At 46.5% G+C, this 16,225-nt stretch overlaps 1 protein-coding gene across 2 annotated transcripts in view; it reads right to left on the reverse strand.

Moving 5' to 3' along the window:
- MEI1 (meiotic double-stranded break formation protein 1) overlaps positions 1-11,228 on the reverse strand; it is a 90,456-nt gene extending 79,228 nt beyond the window's left edge. The window contains exons 1-6 of one of the 2 annotated variants that reach the window (XM_076069890.1): positions 10,494-11,228; positions 9,796-9,969; positions 8,284-8,413; positions 5,912-5,962; positions 3,636-3,709; positions 2,582-2,687 (exon numbers count right to left, since the gene is read on the reverse strand). In XM_076069890.1, the coding sequence (XP_075926005.1) occupies positions 2,582-2,687; positions 3,636-3,709; positions 5,912-5,962; positions 8,284-8,413; positions 9,796-9,936 (502 nt within the window). In that variant the 5' untranslated portion in view covers positions 9,937-9,969; positions 10,494-11,228. The remainder of the gene's footprint in view (positions 1-2,581; positions 2,688-3,635; positions 3,710-5,911; positions 5,963-8,283; positions 8,414-9,795; positions 9,970-10,493) is intronic. The other variant, XM_076069889.1, reaches the window with a different exon arrangement.
- Between the last annotated feature and the right edge of the window lie 4,997 nt (positions 11,229-16,225).

Genomic DNA, 16,225 nt, shown 5'->3' on the forward strand with positions numbered 1-16,225 from the left:
AGCCAGAGGCTGTTTGGGCGGCGGTGGCTACACTGCACGTGGCTGCCTGTGATCCGGCACTGTGGAGGTGGCGAGGATTGGTGGATCGCCGCACAGATGTGAAACTCCCTTCCCGTGGGGCCGTCGAGGAGGCGGAGTACCCGGGCTCGCCAAGAGAAGGCAGTACAACAAGTGGACTCATCACCGTCTGTTTCCATCCGTACGGGGATGGAGTGTTGCCTCCCTCGCGCGTGTGGGTTTTCTCTGGGTGCTCCGGTTTCCTCCTACTTGTATGAACACACTCATTATTAATTGAACGACAACATCTTAAAATAAAATAAAAACACCAATGCAAGGACCCTCCTGAAAAAGATTCCTACGACTCAAGCGTGGCTCTCCTGCATAAATAAGCAAATTATTTTTAGAATATGTGATTATAATTTTTTTGGTAACTTTATTGTCAAAAAAAATAAACGGAGAGAACTGTAACAGGGAGATAATTATGAGTCGTTTTACCGCGTCTCTCCCAGGAGCGACAACAAAGCGTGAAGAGAAGAGAGACAAGGACTGCTGCTCATCGTGAAAAATCCCAACTTGTAACTCGTCGCTGCCGCCGCCACTACCGCCACACGTCATTCGCTCGCTCTTGAAGAGAGAGAACAACACAGAGGCGCGGCCATGCGGTGAGCCGGCACCAAAGTCCTCCGCGGTCCTCTGCATATGAAGGCGTTATCGGCCAATTAACGAGCGTTCACATGTGGGAGGGAACTTGAGCACCCAGAGAAAACCCCATGAATGTAAGGATGCAACACTTTATCCAGTACAGGTGGAACAGGTGGAGTACGCTTTTTTTGCCGTGCCGCCTTCTCTTTTTTCGTAATAAGACGGGTAAACACGTAGTGTGCCACTGTTATCGCATGTCATCGTGATTTACTGTGGTGACGATGGTGAATATGACAGCAAAAAATCGCAATGATGAAATCGACGGTAACGACGATGACGGTAATGAAGTTTGTAATTGTAACCATGATGCAAGATAGCGAATGATCAAAGAGCAATTAAGATGATAGCAGTTACATGGTGAATCTGTTGACAATGGCGATGAGGATGAAGACAACAGTGACGACGACGACGACAATGACAGCAGTGGTGACGATGGAAGTGAGTTGATGACCAGTGGTGGTCATGATGATAAATGTGGTGATGAAAATTCCCACTGTGACAATGGTAGTGGCGACGATGCTCATAAAGAATCACGATAACCACAGTGAAAGATGATTGTCATCACCCTCAGCCATGATCAATCCACTGCTGGATGAAGGGCTCCCCAAGCTGTAGCCATCTCTCAAGCAATGAATGACCGGAATAAGTACAACTCGGCCGAGTGGTGCACTCGTGCTTTAAACATGTATGAGTCAAGCACCCTCACGGGCAGCTCGCACATTCTTTAAAAACAAAAGTCTTCGACTTATTTTCTTGTACGTTATATAAGATGGCTCCGTAAAAAAAAAAAACGTTTTCTCGCGAGGCTCCGCTTCACGGTCTAACACAACTCGACAGGAAGAGGCGTTTGAGGATTAAGTTGAAAGAGATCGACTAAGGATTTGAAGAGATAAAGAAAAGAACAGGGGTAACAGCAACGTTGACATTAAAGCAAAATCAAGCCGAATTGGGCAGCACGCGTCACGGGAATGGCTGATGAAACTAACTCTGTTAGAGCAGAAGCCGAGAGATACTAAAACTATACTATTTTTATTTTAGCAGGTAAAGGCCTCACTGAGCTGTGTAGCTCTTTTTCAGAAGCTCAATGATGTGGCTTATCAAATGGAACTTTATAGCAGACACATACTCCAAACGCACGTTTCTAAATGTGAAGGGAAAAAACGGAGGACCCGGAGAAAAATCCACACGACCACGGGGAGAGAGACATGCAAACTCCAAATATACTGGCGTCAGGTTCGGGATCAAACCCACAACCTCCTGTATGCCCAGTGAGGTAGTTAACATCTCACCACCGTGGCACCCCATGAGAGAGAAGCAGAGACAGACTACAGAAAAGGTCGTGGGTTTGTTCCAGACCCTGACGCCTGGATATTTGTTCTCCCTGTGGTCGCGTGGATTTTTCTCCGGGTCCTCCGGTTTTTCCCTCCACATTTAGAAGCAACATGTGAGTATTTAGGTATCATAAATTTCCACGTGATAAGGCACTTCGTTGAGCTACCATTTGTGGCCAGGTAACTTCTGAAAATAGTTATACAGGCCTCTGTCCAGCAGTGGGATATTAGAGCTATGTTCACGCACAGAGCGCATCGTGGAATCGTTGACATTGGTTGCCATCTCATGACTCGGCCGAATTAGCATCTGAATAATCAACCAGCCCAGCAGCGAAAGTGAGAATCCGGCCTTTGCCTGGGGCATTTTCAGAAAGAATTCGCAACACAAACCCACGAGCGCACCCTCTCCACCACCCGCCACCCCCCTCCACGCCACAATAATTACGATCGGCTCGCCTAACGACTGGAAATTTCCATAATGGAGGGTATTTTTTCTTCCCCCCCTCCTCGGTTTTTTAATGGCATACAAAAAAACACAGAGCACACACCTTGATGGTGCGCCAGGCGCTCCGCTAACGGTGGCAGAGCATCAATCAGCTTCCCCAGCAGGGCAATGAAAGGGAGGCTCTGCTTGGGGCCCGCCGGCCCTGTGACCTGCCAAGAAACAATGGAGAACCGGCACTGAATTCGCGAACGGTGGCGCACGTCGGCCCTAATGAACGCAATTACCGGTTTTTAATACACTTGTTCAATTATCGCTAGAGAACCGGGCAAAGAGGCAGGCTTGTAATTTCGAGTGATGGTTAAGACGGGCTAATTTTATGTAGATTGTGCCCCTGTTGCCTTATCAGCATCGTTTTAATCTTGAATGAGGGAGTTGGGGTCGGGGGGAAACATTGTAAAGAATAAAACGGCGGAATTTACCGTGTGTGTGTTTTGAATGCTATCCAGCTGTGGTTGAAAGCGTTAATGCACTAGCTCCCGTCTGCCCGTCATTCTATGGCGTAACGGCATGATAACTCAAGAGAGAATGATCCAAAATGAATTAAACTTTAATATCAATTGATCAAATAGATCAAAGGGTTGGCAAAAATCCGAGCAAAGAGGACTATTTTCCAACGTGCAAACACGTTTGCTGCGACAGCTCCCTACCAGTTTCTCTGTACAGCTAATTAAATACTTTCGAGGACAGCGCGTATTCGACGGCATTACATATGCCCCGCATGTGCGTTCTTTTAGTTTTACAATCAAATATAAATTCTTCAAGGACAGAAATAGAGAGCTGTACATTAACACCAGAGTGCGCTCTCCACCGTCAGCCGCTCCCCACACCCAGCGACCCAAGTTTGATTCCCGCTCATGGCCAACACCAGTGACAATTATCTGAACCAGTCCTGGGCCTCCCCTAGGTTAACTCAGCCTAAAATTAGTACCTAGTGCAATGTGGAATCATCGCCACTTGGGAGACAAAGGTGGCCGGGCATGGTGCTGGCCACCCAGACCCTTGTGTGCCGGCCTTAATAGGTGTTACTCGCTAACAGCTCTTGCCGCAACAGGCTATACAGGGGATCTATGCGTGTGGGTGCATTGTGAGGCACAGACCTGCTTCTCCACCATCGCCAGCAGCGCCCTCGCCACATCCTCCGACTTCAGCCGACACGTGAGCTGAGTGAGCACTGACAACGGTCGCGTTTCACGAGGGTTAATAATTATCGGGCAATTGTTGTTGGCAACCCTCACCGGCGATGGGTGCCGAACAGTTTCGCATTTTGTAAAATGAAAAAAATATGGTTACCCAAACCTGGACAAATTTTGCAGACGAATGCGCTTTCGCATGCAGGTGCTGCATACACCTTGTGCCGCACAGAGACAGGTGACATTGAAGGGGGAGGGGTACGCTTAGCTAGACTACAGCAGGGTATTAGAATGGCCGAGACGAGATGTGACGAAAAGCGGTTTGAGTTTCTGAAGCTTTTACGCAAACACTGCGACATATGCAAATCATTATCCCTAAGTGTGATTGCTGCTCCCGCTGGTGGGCACCTAGGATGATAATCTCCAATCAGATCATAGGCGGAGGTGACGTGACTACCCATATTTGGTGCATTATTATCCAATGATCTGTTGATCAAACACACTTTTAAACAAATTCACGGCTTTAGCAGATGACACAACAAACTGAACCCTCCCCGCCAAGGCCCAGAGAACACCTCAGAGGCTGGGTCTCAGAAGAAACGCCAATCGCCACGTCCCTCTACTTCTCTGGCATCTCCATGTACGCCGTAAAAAAGGGCCACTGCCCCCAAAACGTCGCCTGCTGTATACTAATTCTCCTTTTACGACCACAGTGTTATTAACAAATGCGCGTGTCATTCGAGCATCGGTGTCAACGGTGACATTTCCGAAAACCTTCATCATGCAGATTTGTCCCACCGGTCCTGACAGCGACATCGGCATTCGCCCCCCCCCCCCCCCCCCCGCAAATATTGGACAGAATTAGTATTCGGCAACACGCGGATTGGACATTTAAGGTGCTAATGTTCCAACACGCACAGTTCCATTGACAGGACAACAGCAGCAGCACAGGGTGGCCAATGTGTACAGGAAGGTGATTTATTAATGTATCGTGAACAAAATGTTAAAACATTTATTTGTAGCAATAATGCACAAAATGTCAAACTGCTCAATCATGCAGCAGCATTGAAGGCACAGACTTTTGAGGCACCAGATGTGTAAAACATACCATGTCAACCCATACGGTTTACCCGTATTCTTGTACAGGGAAATTGAGTTTTCAGGTCCACACGGCGTACAGCCGTTTCAATATGGGCAAAAAAATGTTTATTTATTTGTTTGTGTTTCTCGCTTGTGATGAGACTTTGTAGGATGAACATTGAGATTTTTAAGGGCACGCGGTAACCAATAAGGTCTGAATTGGTCTGTAATAAGGTAGGCACTGATAAGAGGTTGACAGGTATTGTAAAATATTGAGTGCTTTACTGTACAGGTATCCCTCGATTTACAAAAGGGATACATTCTTCAGAAAAACGGGCGTAAAGTGAAATTTCGTAAATCGGAATGGTGTTTGGGGCCATCCATTTAGTACATACGCATGGAGAGGGGGGTAAACCCAAATGCGTACGCTTGCGTATGGGAGGTCTACTGACAATATATGTACACATAGGAAACGGGGGGAGGTGAAGGCTCGATAATAATTTGTCTACATTGGTTTTCAAATGAGCCACAGTTCAGTTTCTTCAGCTGTCAGACCACAAGTACTACCGGGAGAAGTGGGACTGTGGGAGAGGTGCGCTTAATTTATTTCGTGTAACCAGGTGAAAACTCCAGAAACCAGGATGTCTCATTTTCAAGAGTGACCTGGAGCATTAGCCTGCCAGTAGGAGGTGATGATTGCTATGTATAAAGTAATTTGTGGTGTAATTATCGAATTTGGCAAAAATTTGGACCCAGATGCAGGCACACACAATGGGTTGACATCGGGGAATCTTTGATATCCCCTCTGAAGCAGACGGAGCGTGGTATTATCATCATCATCATCGTTATTACACTCGGAGAAATAATCAGGGAATCCGCTAGATTCGAACACGTGAACCTCTTCAACAAGCTGGGAATGCACTACCGCTGAGCCACACCACCGCCCGATTTAAAACCAAAGAAGGTCATGAACAAAGCAACAGCGGAACGATGGTTCCATAAGGTTTGAGCTAATTTGACAACAGCTCCATCACCCGCGCGAGCAGCTAGAAGGATTTGGTGAGACAACAACGGATGGGAGTCCGCCGATTGTAATAGTGCCTAGGCCTCACAAAAGAGACCTGGGCCCCTCATGGCTCGGAGCTACTACTACCATTCCTCACCTTCCACCGCCAAGTTGAGCGCTGGGACATCCTGAAGAACGGTCAACATCCCTGAGCACACGGAGGCACAAGCGGAGACACGACATATCAACAGCACCATCGCGGTCCTCGTAAGCACTAGCAGAAGCTGGGACCATTTGTTTCACAGCTTGGAATTTTCTGCGGGGAAGTTTACGTATTTAGGAAAGCCCCACCGAGTAATATGACTCTATTGCAGGAGGATCCTGCATTGTGTTTTATTTATAAGATGTTTAAAAAGTGTGCAAGGAAACCGGAGCACATGGAGAAAATCTGCACAAGCAAGGGGGAAACACTATATAACTGTACAGATGTAAGGAGATGGTGATTAGTCCACTTCCTGTACTGCCTTCTTCTGGCAAGCCAGGGTATGGCACTTTCTCGAAGCCCACGAGAAGGGAGTTTCAAAACCTTTGTGCGATGAGCCACCAACCCTTGCTGCCTCCAGTGTTGGACTCCAGGCCACGTGAATAGTCACCGCCGCCTGGCTAGTTATGCTACAGCTGAAACTTATAGTTATGATTTCCAGCAAGCATAAAATGATACATACATTCATCATTTAAAATAGAATCTTACACTCATGATGCATTCATTGAATCGTGTGTCTGTGTGTATGTATGTGAGCAGACTTAGGGTCAATTACAATTGTATTTGTGTCATTGGAAATTAATTGCAATCGCAATGTAATTATACAACTGTGTCGGTATCTGAGGCTGTGCTGTACAGCTCTGTGATGTGTTTTTAGGCCGTCGTTTGGCATGATGTCTGACGTTTTCTCTCCACATGCCGAAATGTCGGACGTCGTGCCGAATACCGTGTGGTGCAACCCGCAAAGACATTGGAGAGCAATAGAGTTGCAATTTCAGGTAACAGTCCTGATGCAATTATAATTGGCTCTATGTCTGTATATAATGGCAATCTAAGGTTACGGTACCAACGAGACAACATATAATACAAGATGATAAAATAAAAACTATCGATTTCCGAATCAAATCATGAACGTTGAATCACGCCAATTATGGATTCGCTGCAGGGAGACGGGGGGGGGGGGGGTCACACATTCATACAATCCAGAAAATAATTCCCTGATAAAATAATTTTATAACACTTATGTAATAAAGGTATCAGCCACTAAAACTTTTTGGTAACTGATATGACCTGAAGCACCCCATTCAAACCACCTCGACCTGTCATCACAAGTTTTGATGTCTTCCAATTCTGTGCAAAATACTGCATTCCTTAGCTTTTAAAGGCAAGAGTTGGTGGATCACACAGACTTTGGCAAAAATCCTAAACCTGATGTGCTCTGGTCAGGATATACCAGTAGAGCAAGTGGGTTCACAAACTCATCTGTGTAGACAATTGAGTGTTACCTTCTCATACGTTTGCATTTTCTCAAGGCTATACTCTGGCTTCCTTTGCACATGCAATTCACTCCTTAAGATGTAATTACCCAAAAGTCCTGCTCCAGAACCCTCCTGCGTGTCACACAAGACCTTGAGAGAGGACGACAGTTTGGCAAAACTTTCATCCACGAGTGGATAGATCAATGCCGACGATTATCATATAGTCAAGTGGACACTGGGGTGTACCAGTTTTTGTTGATATTGCTAATAATGTATGTACATTCAGCTCAGTCCTACCCACTCATTCACCTACCCTCCCCACAACCCCCCTATTATTCTCATGGGTGATCTTTCAGTAATTGACTTGAGTAAGCGTTAGAGTTGTGTAACAAACGAAGGAAATATTACATCAATGCTTCATTCCCCGCACTGCCCACCTTTGAAAATCCTTCGCATCGTCTCCTCTTCACAAGTTTTTATTTTTTGCAACCTTGCGCAATTCAAGAAACGCATAAACTCTTTTCTATTTCACCTTCAAGAATGCTCTTTGTTTTTGGCTGCTTGAAGCTTTGGACCTTTGACCTTGTGCTCAGAAACCAATTTTAAAAGCAAAATATTACCACCCACCCAACCTTCACCCTCAGCTGGTAGTTCACGAGCCCACGACCTTCACCGCAGTGGCAAGATGTTAACGACCTCGCATGCTATGCAAGAGGTCGTGGGTTCGATCCCGACCCTGACGCCTGCTGCTGTATATTTGCAGTTTGCGTGTTCTCCCCTGTGGTCACGTGGATTTTTCTCCGGGTCCTCCGGTTTTTCCCTCCACATTTATAATCAACATCACGCGTCTAAGAGCATTTGGCTGCAATACATTTCCCACGCAACGGGCCACTTCGTTGAGCTATCATTTGTGGCCAGGTCGCTTTTGAAAGAGAGCTACATAGCTCAGTGGGGCCTGGTAAAATAAAAAATAAAGTTTAGTCGAGCTCACGAGCCCGTGACCTTCACCTGTCAGGTTGTGCACCAAGCTCCAGGCGGCTGCCAAGTTCCCTGCAGCAAGGAGGCTCACAAGGGGCCCACCACCATCCTGAAGCAAGCGCTCCAGAAGCCGGGACAGAGCAAGGGTCTTGCGGCAGACCTTAAGAGTGATGATGAGACAACACAAAGAGACCCTGTGGAGCCATTCACACTGTTGGGGCAAGTGCTGTTATCGAGCGTCTATGAAAGCCAACAAGGCACACGAGCGGGTTGGTGGCCAGTTCCATGCCCGGCTGTCTCTCCAGTGCTCAGGCTTACGCATCACATCAAGAAATAATTGAAGGCTGAGCCGACCTAGGGGAGGCCCAGGAACGGTTCAAATATTCTCCACTGTTATTGGTCGTTAATGAGAATCCGACCAACACGCGCACCACCAATCATTCAAACCATTCCGTTTGCCCAATTTTGAAGGAGAGGTTCTTGGCTCGAACCCAAGGCAGCCCTGGTTAATAGTGCGGGTATATTTACCATGAATACTGCACGATACGCGCTGTCTGTTTCACAGCGCACATTAACGGTCTCGTGCGTGCCGACATCATCGAATTTGTTTTAATTACTCGCAGATTACGAACTATAATTGGTAATTAAACACATTAAATCCCCTCCCGCCCGCCCCCCGCTCTCTCTCTCCCCTTACTTGTAGATGACACCCTACATTGGAAGGCAGCTCGGGCATCAACAAGTGTGGGCCACGTAAGGATGTTTGCCACTGAGGGTCCCCTAGGCTAGACCTGCCGCTCCGCAACGGATGCCTCGTCTCAGACGCGCTTCTTGCGGCCGTCTGTAACGCTCTTCCTTCCCATATTACGAAGCCACTGGAGCTATGCACTTTTAAGTGTAGATTGGAAACTCGTTTCTTTAGGACTGCTTTCTGTGTTCAGTGTTGTTACCCACCCCCACCCCATCTCGCCGCACCTCCGATTAGCGCGGTTGGCTACGTACGGTGCGAAAGAAGTTCAACGTACAGTACATTCATCCCACTCGCCCACACAGTCGACATTGTACTCGCTGTGTACTGCGTGGTCTAGATGTCTTGTGACCCACATTTAAGTGACCCCTAACAATTCGTAACATTTTTGTTGCCTGTTCGTTTCTGCGGGGGGTTTGCAAGACATCTTGGACCACACTCCTGTTAAAGAGTCTCCGCACGATTTGTATTCTACATTTTTAACCTTCCAAATAGGCCACACATGTGTGACATGCGCAACCATTGGGTACGAGTTATACACAATACAGTACTCGATTATTGCACACGCAAGCTTACGTACACCAAGGAGAGAATATATTCTAATTAGTCGTTGCGAAGCCGCTTCGGCCATCAATTTAGTAAATGGATTCTTAAAATGTATTCATATTATAATTATTGTAACGTCGGAGTGGTCTGCTGCTGCTGCTTCATGTTGCATTTTGTGAGATCGCTGGCGTAAAAGCCGCTATTGTATACGTGGAATTATCAGTTGTTGTTACGATTACACCACCCACCGAGATGTCCTGGTCGCCCAGAGTCTCTAGGACGCATGCCACGCACATCTGCAGCTGCTGCTGCTGACCGGGCCTCTGGACCGCCGCCAATGTCCAGTTGGGTTCATGGGCCGCGTGGTCGCGATGACAAAGTGGGTCCATGGCCAGACCGCCGCAAGGCCCTCCTCCTCTTGACTGATCGCCAGGGGGGGGGGGGCAAAAAGAGACCGAGAGAGATGTCACTTAAAACAAAATGATGCGTGGGCCTTCTCTCCGCCGTGTGAGGTCCGTCCAGACGTCTGGTTAGGCGAGAAGGCTTGTGTGATTACGCGGGCCTACCCTAACCGATGGCCTACACACTTGGCGATTATGATGATGCTGCTTTGTAGGCTCATGCTCGAAGACTCCGATCGTTCCTGATTGGTCACCCGTCAATCGCCTCCGGCTGAAGGCCGCGGGACATTGGCGGCCCCTGGTGACCTTTAGTGCGGCCCCTGCTTGCCTTGAGTGCGGCCCCTGGTGACCTTCGGTCTGCTGACCTTCAGTGCGGCCCCTGCTGACCTTCAGTGCGGCCCCTGCTGACCTTCAGTCTGGTGACCTTCCGTGCGACGATACACAAACAGTGAGCAACACCCCCCCATCGTAATCGTGCTGCGATCAACCCCTCAATGGTGTCAAATGTGGCGGCCCTCGCACACGGATGACGTGGGCCCTCCTACCTCTGAAAAGTGAGTGACCGACAGCGATGTATGGCGTTGAACTTCCTTCGCAACTGTACGTAGCCCGTCGGCGCAAATCAGAGGCGCGGGGGCCGGACAACGAACTGATGGATGGGGGCTCAAGTAAGGTCGCCCTCCCTGACAATCCACTGCTGGATGAGGGCCTCCCCAGGCACCGCGGCTCGTTGTGGGTTGGTGAAGGTGATGAGAGCATATACGTTGGAACCATATTACAGTGGGACAATGGATGTTCTTCTTTGGTTCTTTCGGTAAAGTCACGTAGAATGAGAATAAAATAATAAAAAGATAAAATAAAATAACACAACAATGGATGTTGCTTTAGCTGCCCACAGCGTGACCACCCCCCCTACAGGCGTCTAGGACAAACCTGTTGAGTTGTGATCGCCCATTCTCTCACTATTCAGGCTCAAACCTGCTTCACATCCGAGATGTGGTAAGACCGTAGTATTTGAGACGATTTGAGTTATGGCTTGTAGGATGACAATCGTAAGACACTATTTACTAGTCGGCCTGTGGCGGCATCTGCGGGCATTACATTTTAGCTTCCCGCTACGCTTATTTGATTCGATGCTTTCATTTAATTCACTTTTCTATACGCACAATTACAACGGTTTTTTATTTTTAAGTCGCTGTGAACTTTTGAGAAATGTGGTTTACAGTTTTGTTTGGGCTCTGTTTTAATTAAATTGGAAGTAACTTAAATATTGATTCATCGTTAGGCCCGCCCCTCCTTTCCAGGCACGGCCCACCTCTCTATCAGGCCCCGCCCCTCATATTCAGGGCCCCTCCTCTTCAGCCCCCGCCCCCTCTTCTTCAAGCCCCACCCTCTTATGCAAGCCCCGCCCCTCATCAGGCCCCGGCCCTAATCTTCAGGTCCCGCCTCTTTATTTTAAGGCCCCGCCTCTTTTGCTTGATACCCCACCCCCCTCGTTTTAGGCCACACCCCTTTTCTCTTTCGGCTCCGCCCCTCCCTCCGCACACAGGCCTCGACTTAAAGACTCGAGAGAGCTTTGGGCTACAGCCAAGTTGATTTGCGTGAGACAGCCTTGAGTGGGTGAGCGTACGCGTCAGTCCTAAAGGGTTCAAAGAAATCAGTAAAAGGCCCCGAACTGAATGGAAAATCCTTGGGACAAACCCAAGAAACTGGTGCAAGAAAACTCACGATATTGAATCCGATAGGGAAAGCCGATAATTTGAGGCACACAAACATGTAACGGTCACCCAGGCCAGTGCTCGCTGCTTTTAGAAAAAAATATGCGACGGGGTGTGTGGGTTGTGTATTACTGAATGAGTTTGCACAGCAGCTACACTACCCCCCTAGTGATTTAAATAATCACTGTGAAATTATGACTTTACACTTTCGTGACTGCAGGAATTCATATTCTTGGTTCTTTCGGTAAAGTCACGTACTACCTGTACTTGTGGTGCTTTGGGGCCGTCCATAAATGACGTCACGTGATTTTAGACGATTTTTGACCCCCCCCTCCATCGTCACACGGCGTCACAAAAAGTCAGACCCCCCCTCAAATATGACGTCACAAAGCTCTACTCCCCCTCCCAAAAAAAACATGCTTCAAATCGCTTTAAACTATTGTCATTGTATTGCGTATTTAATGTGGCGCTGCACTGATGTTGTAGGATAAAACATGAAAAATACTATTTAATTAAGTAGAACGTGTCTATATTTATTTAAAGTTGCGCATTTTGATGTGACGTCACATTTCTCACCCCCCCCCCTCGTCACACATCGTCACACATGTCTGACCCCCCCCCACCCCTAGGTGCGTGACGTCATTTATGGACGGTCCCTCTGCTCCTACATTGGCGCTGGCTGCCCCGCCCATGCTGTTAACCCCGCACAGCTGCGCTCACTCAGAAAGCCCTTGGAAGCAGTTGCATTTGGAGGCTTGCCCCCTCTTTGCTCTCCGCCTGATGAAGACCGCTTGTGTTGCGATCGAAACGCCGTGGTCATCACTCATTGTTTTTTTTCGGTAAAGTCACGTATGTAGGAATACCATAAAATTATATTAAAACAAATTTTATGGTATTCCTAAATGTGACTTTTCCTGAAAAAAAACCAATGAGTAATTTATGCAGTCACGAAAGCTTTAATTCTTTGTCGTGGTTATCTTTTCCTTTTAGTTTTATTTTAAATGTATTTTCTATCTACGTGACTTTACCGAAAGAACCAAGAATAGGAATCACTGTGAAGTTTAGATTCCCACTTTTTTTCTGAGGCTGAAAGTAAAGACAACTTTTGTAGCCGACCCTTATAACATCTGGACCATCGGCAGCATCTGCCGGTGCACAGCGATAAATTAGGGGGCGGGGAAGGCGTCAATCCCCCCCCAATATATATTATATCTCCCCCCCCCCATATTCAAATAAGCTCAAAATGTCCCCAATATAGATGTTAAAAATATTAAAATATATAATTGCTATGCTACGACAGGCAACCACGCACCGCCGTCCAAAATAATCATTAGCAAATGTAATCCTATAGGAATAGGTTTTACCCTTTTAACTGGCACAAAAACTGACACCTTTATTCAAGGCATCATGTTTGCAATAACCACAACACAAGCAGTCAAAATGCAAACAAAAGAGACAACTCTGATAATAATATGCACTGTCCTTGAATTTGATTGGTCCACACCCGAGACGGCTTTTCTTAGGCTCTAAGAAAAGCCGTCTCAGGTGTGGACGTCTCGGGTGTGTAGCCTAAGAAAAGCCGTCTCGGGTGTGGACCAATCAAATTCAAGGACAGTGCATATTATTATCAGTTGTCTTTTTTGTTTGCATTTTGACTGCTTGTGTTGTGGTTATTGCAAACATGATGCCTTGAATAAAGGTGTCAGTTTTTGTGCCAGTTAAAAGGGTAAAACCTATTCCTATATCGTCACTGGCAAAGGAGGTCTCATAATGTAAATGTAATCCTAATCATAACTAAACTTAACAAATTATCCATTATTACTACTACCGGTTCTAGTATTACGGTGTACAGCAGTTCTGAGTGTGGTTTGTCCAAGTAGTGTTGCCGTACCCCAGCAGAAGCCGTTTCTCGACAGCTGTGGGGAGGTACAATCAATGTCAAACACGGACCTGTCTCTCCATTTCATTCAAATTTTTTTAAAGTGGAATATTAGAATGTAATGAGTGTTACGTCGGCTATATCACTGTCGAGCGGAAACAAATGTTTTTTGGTGAAAACGGTCTGATCTGCGATTGCTAATGAATCAACCATTTGGAAAGTTACTTTGAAAGTGAATTAGCCACACATTCACCCAGCGACCAACAATGGTGCTCACGGGCGTATTGAACTAACGTGAATGTTTTTATTACGTTATATTTGTCAAAGCCCACGTGAAGTCTGAGTAAAGTGTCAATCATTTATGTTGCGCTGCATTTGTAATATTTGCAGTAGCTTTCATTTAATGCATATTCGTATAGTAGTGTGTAGCTGTACTTTCTTATGATAAATAGCATTATTAGTGTTGCTTTGATTAAAGTGCAAGCAGTTTTATTACAGTCAGCTTTCATTCACAGTGAGTGTCATCATGAGCAAGAGGAAGGGTGGCAGATTTTTTTTCTGGGGGGGGGAGGGGGACCCCCAGAGCCCCTGGAAGATTTGGTCCCCCCCAATGTTGACTATGGCTACGGCCTTGCCTCGCGCGAATGCCATGTAAGTGGGGTGGCAGTTTGTAAACAAGAATTATGCCGCTACCATTCTCAGTAAAGGGACAGCGAACTCTGCCACACACACAAAAAAACATCCAGACTTCAACCGTTTCACACGAGTTTTAGGCGACACCTCTCGCCACTGTGTCACCAAATACCCAACAAACTTCAAACGGCGGGGAATTTTATATTTTAGGGACACGTGCGATGTGCAACAACCTGGGAAACTAGTTATAAATTTGAACAAAGACCCAACGTGGATCCTTGCCAGGCTTTCGGGAGACAAGTGCTGAGAGCAAGCGCCTATGAACAGCCGGCATGGCAGACGAGGGGGAGATGTGGCCAGGATCACACCTTGTCTCGTCGTCTTTGTCCAGTGCCAATGGTTACTCCACACCACGACAGGTACTCATTTAAGGATGAGCCGATGAGGGGGAGGCCCAGGACCGGTTCAGGTGTCACAAATATTACTTGAAAACTCGAATCGAACTCGGGTCGCCAGGTTAGCAGCAGTGCGCTACCGTCTTTCGCACCGTACGTAGCCAACCGCGCTAATAGGGGGTGCGGGAGAAGGACAACTCAACACAGATATCAGTTCTAAAGAGAGGCGTTTTAGACCATACATTACCTCAGTTGAACACGCATGAACACATTTTTTTTAAATTACATATTTTATTCAAAATTATCCATCGAGAACATTCCTCCCACGAGTAAATGCCCAGATTCAGTGCACAGGCCACGTAACGCGAGAACGCACACTGGCGAGATGGTGTTCAAATTATAACCCGGTGCAGCTGCACCATAATATAATCGTTCAGTGACATGACTATAGTGTGTGCAGGCGCTGTTTGTGCCAACCTGCACATTGCGTGCCCTCATATGCAGCTAGAGTCGTTAGAATTTCCCGGAAACCCACTCCCACTCAGCAGCAGCTTCATTACAAACCCACACTTGTCTCCGACACAGATCCAACTGTGTCAAGTGTGAAATAGTTTACAAGTTGAAATTAGCTTACATCATTTACATGGATTAACATACATTGTTCGATAAGCTGCGGAAATAGATAACTTAAGATTTTTTTCAGTAAAATTCAAATAACATTAACATACGTATGGGCACATTCTAAGCATTTGGCTTGCATGTTTCGGAGCCCGTGAATAGCAACACGCCGTTGCCACCGGTGCCTCCACGCAACAAATGCGTCACCACACCAACAGCATTAACGATCCGTACGATGTGATCGATTTGCTGCCACAAGCAAGCGGTTGTCTTCCATGGCCACTGCAGTTAGCAATCATGTGAAAGCAAGCAAGGTAACCTGGGCTCAGCTCAACCGTTGCTTCTAGCCAGGGAGCATGGGGGGGGGGGGGGCAAGGGAGGGACACTTTCTGCTATTTTTAGTTGTCCATCTTTTTTACAGGGTGTAGCGGTGACACAGTGGTCAGCGCATTGCGCTACGAACCCAGAAACCTGAGTTCGATTCAGTTTATGGCTAACATTAACGAATTGTCTTAGACACCTCCATTCAAATAACCATTATGACTGACAGAGTAGGAAGGCCATCATGCAGTGCCGTGCATTCCACCAAAGTCCAGAGGGAAACCTTTTCAATCATGTGTACATCACTTTGGAATCGTGCACATGTTATGACTACCTTTGCCTTTTTGACATACGATATAGACATGTATAATTATTTTGGCAGAGATGCTTTGTATTCCCTAAACATATTTTTTCATACTGAATTATTTGAGCTAGCAGGTGTGTTCGCATACTTAAAAAAGTAAAAACGATAAACATTTTTTTTATAAACTTTCTATGACACACGTAGGAATTTAGTTTTCCTATTTAAGAAACCCCATTCGATGTGCAGATAACTTGCACAACATGAAACTACCACAATTTAAGAAAATTGTCTATATATTTTTTACGTGAAAAGATCAATATTTTATCTTTCCTTTTAATTTATGTAGCACTGAATACTGTTATAGAAAGTATACCCTGTTTTTGCCTCGTTCCATTTGCTCCACTGCTTT

This window comes from Petromyzon marinus, chromosome 26 (assembly GCF_048934315.1).
Source record: "Petromyzon marinus isolate PM22_M1 ecotype Great Lakes invasive population chromosome 26, UKy_Petmar_22M1.pri1.0, whole genome shotgun sequence".
Taxonomy (NCBI): Eukaryota; Metazoa; Chordata; class Hyperoartia; order Petromyzontiformes; family Petromyzontidae; genus Petromyzon; species Petromyzon marinus.